Source organism: Zophobas morio, unplaced genomic scaffold (assembly GCF_036711695.1).
Source record: "Zophobas morio isolate AGI-343-1 ecotype UQ-CSIRO unplaced genomic scaffold, CSIRO_AGI_Zmor_V1 ptg000021l, whole genome shotgun sequence".
NCBI lineage: Eukaryota > Metazoa > Arthropoda > Insecta > Coleoptera > Tenebrionidae > Zophobas > Zophobas morio.
Window position 1 is genome coordinate 6,351,793 of NW_026972126.1, and position 10,075 is coordinate 6,361,867.

General features: G+C 33.3%; 1 protein-coding gene across 2 annotated transcripts in view; it reads left to right on the forward strand.

Moving 5' to 3' along the window:
• Positions 1-9,710, forward strand: part of LOC135132229 (ring canal kelch homolog) — a 33,857-nt gene extending 24,147 nt beyond the window's left edge. Inside the window, exons 6-7 of one of the 2 annotated variants that reach the window (XM_064060246.1) lie at positions 3,596-4,077; positions 9,620-9,710. In XM_064060246.1, coding sequence (XP_063916316.1) covers positions 3,596-4,024 — 429 coding nt within the window. In that variant the 3' untranslated portion in view covers positions 4,025-4,077; positions 9,620-9,710. Of the gene's footprint in view, positions 1-3,595; positions 4,078-9,609 lie in introns of both variants that reach the window. The other variant, XM_064060247.1, reaches the window with a different exon arrangement.
• Positions 9,711-10,075: the final 365 nt, after the last annotated feature.

A 10,075-nucleotide genomic window follows, 5' to 3' on the forward strand; every position in this document is an offset into this window, starting at 1 on the left:
GAACGACAACTATAGAATGTGTTTTTTTTTTGGGTTGCGTAATTTTTTCCGCTCCTTTTAAAAATGAATTATACAGGTTAGTTTGGTTAATCTTTCTGTAATTAATTAAAGTTAAAGATTGATTCGTTTCTACATCTTGTATGAGAAAATGTGTTGAGAGTCTGTTGGCTTCTTTTTAGTGTGCACTGAACATCGTGTACATAACGTACATCTCAGATAAAAGCGGTGAATGTGGGGAACGAGTATTTAGGCCGCTTGCTTTGTAGCAATTTTCGTTGAATTTGAAAAAAAAATGTGCTTTAGACATAATTTTAGCATCGCTTTTAAGTCTTGTCCACATTGGATTAATGAGTTTTTTCATTTGGTGTCTGTAGGTTTTTGATTCTATTTTTGGTGTTGAATTCAGTATTTTTGCTTCTCAAGGTTAAGAGAAGGAAGTATTGTAAACGGGTCCATCGGGCGACTGGCTATTTTATGTTTTTTCGACATTTTATGACCTCTAGTATACGAAAAAAGTTGTCTCCTGTTGTCCCACCAACAATTTGATGACGTCCAGAAAAATGTTTTTTAGTAACGATCATTAAAATTTTATGTCTTATATTATTCATTAGACACATGTTATGAACCTTCGTAAGTATAGCGATGGTTCAGTGGTAGCACGCCTTTTTTTAATTAATCAAATCAAGAAGGGTTCTTGCTATTTTCCGGAAAATTTAAGAATACAGTACTCTCGTTATTAGTTTTACACAGCACCTTTTCAAATTAGTATAAATCTTCTTGCTAAAACGTTGATGTCATAACAACATCTATCTAATGCCTATTTTCATATTTTCCCGACATTCCTTTCTATCTATCTGTTGTTAGTGTCGATATTTATTGGACAATCTTCGAAATTACTGAAGTGATTATTGATTGTCAAATTTTATAATTCTCTTCACCAACAATTTGTTCACGTTACCTCAAAATTTTGGTTGGTAAATGCTATTTAAATTTTATAAAATATTATACTCTCGGACTTGCGGTACTAGAGATCCAGATTTTGACAAAAATATCCAAATTTTATTTGAATTTAAATTTTATAGTAATGTACGAGGAAAAAAACAATATTTTATTGTTTTTGTAATCATATTTCATAAATATTATTAATTTTTCCCTGTATAAATATTTGTTGGAAATAAAGTATTATTATAATTAATATTATTATTTGTTATAGAATTACCTTATTTCGCTAGAGCGTTGTGGTAATAACACAAAGATGGTGGGTTACACTGTGAATGGTATGATCTATTTTTTTTTATAAAAAAAACGCGGTTTGATTGTACTTTAGGGGTGAGGTAAGTTCTGTACAATAACGTAAAACCAATTTTTTTTACTATATCTTGTCGTTGGGTTTCTTTTGAAGAATTTCTCGAAATTTTGAGTGTCTAGTATTTCATACTTTCTTGTTGTAAGTTGTTTCTTGTTTAATTTTCCTGCGGTTGGACTGTTTCCTTCGATCTTATTTTGGACAGTTTTTGGCTAGTAACTCCGAAACACATAAACGAGAGAAAAGCGTGTTTGTTAATTTGAAACACAAGAAAATCTGAAATGGTTAATTAATGTTTATGTGGTTACACATAAACAACGGTTATTTAAATAACAATTTAAAAAACTACTCCTATTATAAATATAATATTCTCTGTTACGCAGGAAACATTTATGATACCCCAGCATAATGAAACATGCCCTGTTTTAATGAAATGTGTTTTTGTTCCACGGTGGATTGAATATCTCACGTGTTCAATTTTTTTTCTGGTGTGTGTAAACTAAATCGCACCAAAATTCGTGCGTTCCACCTGAAATATTTTAATCCAGGTACGGGTTGATGTTTGAGAGAAAATCGACCCCAACGTTTCTACTCTGAACCAGTTAGGAAATTGTTAGAACATATAATTATCAAATTCAACAAAGCTCAGATCTTACACGAAGTTCTAATATTTAATACCTACGTGCTACATTGTAGTAATATAATCTATAAATAATTTTCGCGGTGTTACCTTTATCCTTGCTGTAAAACTATATGTTTTATTTAAGCTAACTGCCCGTCCAGTGATGTTTATTTTCACCCGCTTAAACGCCAGTTTACATAATCATTAAAGCTGTATTGCGCCATATTTGTTCAAAACGTTTATAAATAAACTTCTCATAAAAGTTTTAAAAGCACGTTCCTGCATTTATGGTAACATTTGCAGGGAAAATACGTTTTTAATGTTGGATACTCTGGTATGTGGACAGTTTTTGCACAATGAAATTTCGAAATAAATTAGGACCTGCTAAGAAGGTAAATATTACCAATAATAGTTTGAATATATTACCTCAAATTATAAAATATTGAAATTACTGAGGGAGAAATTAGAAAATATTGTAAGAAGGCCATTATAGAAATTGAAGTTGTTGGACAATAGTTTAAGGGAAACCAGTACTTTATTGAATTATAAAACTTTACGAGAACGGTAGCAGATAGTTGAATTACTGTTGAGCAATTCTTTGATTTTACTTTAAAAATAAGAAAAAAAAAAAAAAAAATCGTAAGACAAGTATTTCCTGTTAGGGTCGTTGGAAGAAAGTGCACATTTTCCTAATTTTGATGCTCTAGTAAACCACACAGCCCCTATGTGTAAGTGAAATGTATACAGGTATTCAATTCCTCCATGAAGTAGATATCCAATTCCTTCATGAAATATATCGAACGGAGAAGAAATTTTAATCAAGTGCCTAATTTTTCAAAGAACTCTTCATTTTGTATCAATGTAATGGGCAGCATATTATGTATTTCAGTGAAATTTTTTTACACAGTCTAGAACTACAATATTCTTTACAAGAAAAAAGAAAGAATTTATATTTCAAAAAAGCACAGGTTTCTTTGGTGTCTATAATTTAAGCTTTCGATTCTTTGCTCATGTTTTATACAATATTAATTGCTCTTACGTCTAATAGGGTTATTTTTTCTGGTCAAAACATATTATATAGCTTGATATTTTCTTTTTCTTGATCTTGTGAGATTCAAATTCTGTTTTTTTTTTAATCTTCATTAGGAAGTGTCGATGACTAATTCGAAAATGATTGAACTCCGCAACTGATACCAGATACCACATATTTGTGTGGATTTTTTAACGTAAATAAAACTTTTTTTTTTACATTCGTTGTACTCAAATCCAAGTGACTTAAATATTATTATATCGCAGAAGTCAATAACAATACTAATGAAAGGTCTGCACGATGAATTCTAACTATATTGTATTCAAAGTGACTGAAATTGAAAACTAACAAAATTTAAATGAAAAATTTTACGGGCCATATCCTTGATATTTACACCCAAAGACGTACTTCAGGACTAACTTAACACGATCTATCATTTCCCATAAAACGGTCATTCTGGAGCGTCGCCACTTTTATTTCCGATGTAAATTGCGGTGTTAGTGAGCCTTTAAATGCAAAGAGACTTTCATAACTTTCAGAAACGATTCCGAGAGTTTATTTTGAGTATTTACATATTTGTTAAAATTTTCTTCTGTGCACCTCTACTTTTAGTCTCACAACTGTGGTTATTTTTCAGGTCGGTGGTTACGACGGTGCTTCCCGCCAGTGCCTCAGCTCTGTCGAATGCTACTCCCCTGATGTTGATTGCTGGACACCTGTACCCGACATGGGTTGCCGCCGCAGCGGCGCTGGGGTGGGCGTCCTCGACGGCATTCTGTACGCAGTGGGAGGCCACGACGGCCCCCAAGTACGGAAATCCGTCGAGGCTTATGATCCAGCCAAGAGAATGTGGACGCCGGTCAGCGATATGACCTTCTGCAGACGCAACGCAGGAGTTGTCGCCCTTAATGGACTCCTGTATGTGGTGGGAGGGGATGATGGATGCAGCAATCTGTCGTCGGTGGAGGTGTACAATCCGAAGACCGACACGTGGACCATGTTGCCCAGTTGCATGGGTATTGGACGAAGCTATGCAGGGGTTGCGATTATAGATAAGCCGATTTGAAGGTCGCCTCATGCTGGCAACAGGGTCAGTGGCGTCACAGCGACATCTACGAGGTGAGTTATTTGAAACTTTGTTGTGTAGTTGGTAACAAACTATAATTGTTAAAGTTGAGCTCTGTTTAATTGTTAATTATGAACTGATCGGGTTAATGAAGGAGACTATTCAAACAGCTATTCGGCACGGATTGGATTTAACCGCAAAACCAAGTTTGATAATGAGAATAAATTCTGCTATTCTGTACACAGGAAATATATATGTGCAGCGTAAAAAATTGTGCCACGCTTATAGACATTATTTGAGTGATAGGTGTTTTGCTAAAAAGAATTGTACAAAGAAGCCAGAGTCGTGGAAAATTGTATAACAAACCTCATCGAGATTATGTCACTACATAAATATTTTATTTTATGGTGAATCTAATGGATGTTTGAGATAGAATTACATTTAACACGAATGTGGCTTGTGTTTTTTAATATAATATTGCATATATAATTTTTTAGTGATTATTATCAGATAATTACAGTTCAGCTCATTTAAGTATTAGAATTAATATTTAATTAATAATGTATTCTTTATATCTATAGGTATTAATTATCGGGTAGATTCTGTAAGACAATAACTTCAACAATACGTTGAAAGACGTATTTTCAATCTTATCTGCATGTTTTACAACTTGTATTTTCGGATAGTAAATATATTATATTTGACATTTTTAACAATTATTTAAAAAAACGTCTGGTTCACTGTGACTAGCTTTAATACTAAAATTGTCACTGTGAAGGGACCACATTTCTTTTATATTTGTAGCAGATTCAGTAACTGGAGCTATATTAAATTTCCGTGTGGTCTGGTGTAATATCGGGTTTATCTTGGTCTTTTTATTTTTCAGCATCTGACAATGGTCTATTATTAATTTTATTGGTTTTGTTGTTGCTGTAAACGTGAGTAGCGATGACTACCATTTCTAGAAAAAAAAAATTAATACCTAGAAAACTGCGATAGTTTTTTGTTTAGATCCTAATTATGGCTACATTAAATTTTAAGGTAAACCGAGTTTGTAATTAACTCATTGCTAGTGTGGACAGTTATTCGTAATTGAATTTATTTTAGGAACAAGTGGGTGGCTTACAAAGAATGTAATAAAATGGAAATAAGCTTTCGATACAATGAATTGAATTTATGATTTTGTAGCTGAAAAGGATTACTTGTCTTTAATTCTAAACAAAATTTAAAAGTTAATATGCAATGAGATTTTAAATTTGAAAATATTTCTTGAAAATGTTTAGATGTATTTGTAGTGTGGGTGCTTTTCATGTAAGTGTTTATTAGTGTTTAAAGTTTCTCCTGAGGACATTTCGATATTTCTTGTATTAACAATTATTTTGAAACTCTTAAGACTTACGCATATTCAGGTTTGTTTATAAATATTTTCGTCAGACATAGCGGAATATCTTTATAAAAAGTAGTTTAAATTAAAAAAAAAATCGAATTCTAAATTTCGTTGAAAAATTTTGATCTTGAAATTATATTTTTTGTATAAAAGTGAATAATGTAATTGTAATAAATAAGTTGCAGTTACTAAGTGAAACCAGAGCCTTAAAGCTTACGAATTTTTCTTACATCAAAACTATTCCAAAACATATCGGGTGTTCGATTAAAAAAGTCATCAAGTTGGCTTTGATTTTATATAAGCGTTGTGAAGTATGTCTACAATTAACCTAAAATTTAATCGATGACAGCTAATAACGCGGAAATGTCAATTCTATAGAGCGGTGTGAATTAATAAAACACATCAGTTATCTCTTCAAGTTTCTAGACACTTACTTTGTTTACATAATAAAAATGATTTTACGTTTTTCTAGAGGTCTGTTCGTGCTTTTTGAACTTACCGCAGTGTTTTGCGTTTCTAATTATTTTTAAAATTTTGGTGTAAATAATTACATGATTTGATTTGGTTTTAATATTTCCTCGCTTCACTTAATTTGTCTAGTTGAAGTTTTAATCAGTCCTGATGGTTCCTTTGCAACATGAGGTTTTACTGGAAACTTTGGCATTTAAAACTTTATAAATTTCTGAATATTCTCCCACATGAACGTGCAACTTTGTATTAACGTTGGTGCACTCTGCTGTTATTGCAGCTTTAAAATGAACCCGAGCAATGTTATATTTTTGTAAATGAATGTAAATGTAGCAAATATTTTAACGTCAGCGTGTGATAATTAATTCGCAGTTTATTGAGAGTGTAATAAAAAAAAATTGGTCTAAGTTTACTTCGACAGAATTTCTTTCGCCCTTGAAGCACAGTCCAACAAATTCCGCTTCTTTGAAAAATTATAAAAAAAAATGTTTTCTGATAACCCTTATGTCTTAAAAACCAGTGATGTAAATGACACCCCAAATCCTATGCCCTGCGCGGGCGCAAATTCCAAGGAGGCGCCGTCCGTAGACATATGGACAATACAGCCTGTTCTTGAAAGGTACGTACAAAATAAAATTGGCAAATGGTCTCGAAGTATGGGTGCTAAAAGTTAAAAAAAGTTCAGGTAAAAGTGTTTTCCTTTTAGAGATAAAAATTATTAAAATATATGTCCAAATTCGTTGTACGCCTCTGATAAAAAGATCATCTTTCCTTTCTATAGCAACATTTAGTCTTGACAAAAGTTTTATTGTTACAATTGCTAGGATTTAATAAAATAAATTAATTTTACCTATTTATCCTTCAGTAGCGTCTAAAAAGGTTGGATAAGGGTTAATTTTCCCCTTATAATTTTGATAACACAAAATGTATATTGAAAACAAATAACCAACGGAAAAGTGTGTATTATTATCAGTGTACATGCTTAACTTGGATTGTTTTTGTTTATACATTGAAAAAATGTCACGTAGAAATTTTTTCAATTTGAATGAGTTGTCTTCTCAAAACAGAGGACTAGAATTATTAATTAATCCACAGTGGAACAAATGTTCTGCATATGATTATTATTATTTTCATTTGATTATTATTTAATAAAGACCTGGGTATTCTCACATTTTCTAGAAAATGAGGTTCTTAATTTGATCAATAAAAAATTGATCGAAGGTTATAAATGCAGCTTTTAAAAAATGTTATAAAATTTGATTGTACGATTTTCGTTTTGTGATAACCGTTGTCAAGTAGAAATAACACCCCCGCAGCCCCTGCGCTGTACAGCCAGTGTAAAATATATTTAAAGCACATAACTAACTGCATAAAATGTTCTTTAGCACTAGGTAATAGCAAATTGAAGCTCAAGTATTTATTTATATTAATTTATACATCGAAAGAATGTCACGTAGAAATTGGTTTGATTTGAATGAAAAATTTAGTTCTTAAACCAGAGGACTTAAATTATTAATTAAACCACAATGGAACAAATTGTTCTAAATATTATAATTCTTATTTTATCAGCATTATTTATTATTTAAAGATGTGCGTATTTTTCACATTTTCGAGAAAATGAGGTGAATCGTTCTTAATTTGACCAATAGCACAATTTGTAATGAACTCATCAACATGGATAATATTAGTCACAGTACAAGAGAAAAGTAATCACAGCGTATTATCAATGCAAGAAAAAAAAGTAAAGGGCTAAGCCACGACCGCATGTTGCCCTTCTGTTATACCGTACGATTGTTTTTGCGAAAATTTGGCCGTTTAACGAAAAAATTAAAAGCGAATTCGTACACAAGTAGGGGAGTATATTTTTGTGTAACATTCAAATCATTTTAAAATAGAATTCATTGAAATGACGTCATCAAATGGGGTGTTGGTGGGGATAATTAACCAAATTTTAGTTAGTAGCAGATTCGGAGATTACGTGTCTAATAAAAATGGATACAGACGGAGACGGGAGACTACTTTTTTTGGACTGTAGGGGTCATGAAACTTCGAGAAAACATAAAAATGGCAATTCGTCCGACGGATTCGATAACTATACTTTTTTAGCTTACGCTCGGGAAGTAAAAATAGGACGATTACTGTAAATATTTTACCAAATTACAGTAAAATTTTGAATTGGAGCTTTAACTGGAAAAGAATAACCACGAAGGTTGAAAAAAATATATTTATTTTGTGGAGTTAGTAATATATCGGTGATTTCGGGGGTCTCAATATTTTGATGTGCTTATTTTCCAAACCACATTTATTAGTTCGCAGTGCAAATGGTAAAATGTTAAGAAAATTTGTGTATTCATCCCCTCCAAACAAAAAGTTGAATCTCATTTAAAATGTGCAACATAGTATGGCTTGTCTCCACCGATATTTTTAACTTAAGAATCCTGTGTGGTGCAGTTGTGCGAATTCCTTTTTCGTTTTCTTGTCCGTAAATTGGCTCGCCAAAATTTGTTTTTTCTGTTTTGTACTCCAGTGACATAATTTGTTTACAAAATTTTGTAGTTGAAATTTAAATGCCAGAAATGCTTGAATTTTTGTTGTTATTGAAATAATTGACTAAAATCTTGTTATTGCCTATTATGGGTCACCACAGGGTTTTTCTTTGAAAAACTGTGCATGAACATATAATTTTACAGGACACTGTAAACTGAAGGTAAATATTTTCTTGTTCTATAATGTGTTAGAATTAGATGATCAAAATACAAGAACTACGACTAGAACTATTTACAATAAATACAATTTTTTACTAATTTTGTAATGAAAACTTGTTACTGCACCACATCTCTTAGACCATATGGATATAATGTTCTCTATTAAACCTATAAGGTCTAAACAGTAAAAAGTCTAGTAATAATAAACAGAAGTACATGTACAGGAGGATATTATTTTATAAAATTGAAATGGCGATTCTTAAGCAAATTTTAAGGTGACGTGATGACAGTTCGGTATTTTCGAAGATTGTGTGTGTAATAAAAATCTATACAGACGACAAACAGGCGACAGACAGCAGGCACGGGTCACGAAAGGTCGAGAAAACTTGAAAGTAGCCATTTTTTGGATGGATCCTGTTACAAAATATATCTTTAACGTACCCTATATTATTCTAGTATGATATCTACATGTACTGGAAATTTTGAATGAATATTAAAATAAGCAGTAAATCGAAAACAATCTAGTAGTTATAACGAGTGATTTCATTGGTACCTTTAGTATCATGTGTGTACATTCACAACCCAGTGAAACTTTTAGTTATCCTAAACTTCCACGTTTAAGAGCATCAGACCCAGGGATCAAAAAAGAGAAAAGAGCGTTGTATTTACAATACTTGGTGCAAAACGCGTCTATTTTTCAAGACTGTTTACGGGACGTTAACTTCCATGGAAGTCCAAAATCACGACTCGCTCATAAAAATCATTTAGTGAATCCACATTTATATCCGTCTTTGTAATGCTGTAATTACATTACTGAAATTTCCCTTAAATGTTAGGCATCTGATTTGAAAATAAAAAGTAAACGTCAATTTTTCTTCTTCGATATCTAATTCCCCAATTACTCGGTTGCAATTTGTCCTAATTGTGTTTTTAAAAGTTATTAACGTAATTTGACATTCCACGAGTACTTTCCATGCTCTTTCTTTAAGTTGAACCAATTAAAATTAGCGTAATGATTCAGAAAGTTTTTTCCAGATACGCCAACTGCGACGAAAACAGCAACGCGGAAGGCGCCGTCGGCTACGACCACCAGCCGAACTTTTACGAAACCATCGACCCAAACGCCAGCAACCAAGAGGACGAGAACATTTACGAAACGATCGAGGATCTTCGGCAGGACGGGGCGATCCCGCCGCCGCCCCCAGCGCCTCCCGCCGACGACCAGCAGCCGATCTACGACGTGAACCCGGACATGCCGAGCTGCAGCACGTACGGCCGCATCGGCAACGCGTACGGCCGTATCGACATCATCGGCCACGGCATCGGCCGCATCGAGCGCCACCTGTCGTCCTCGTGCGGCAGCATCAACAGCAACCACTACGCCCTCGAGAGCATATATGGGACCTCCACGGACGCCACGGGCCGGATCAGCAAAGTCTCGGTGCAGTGGCTGCTGGCGAACAAGTGGCTGCCCCTGTGGATCGCTAATAC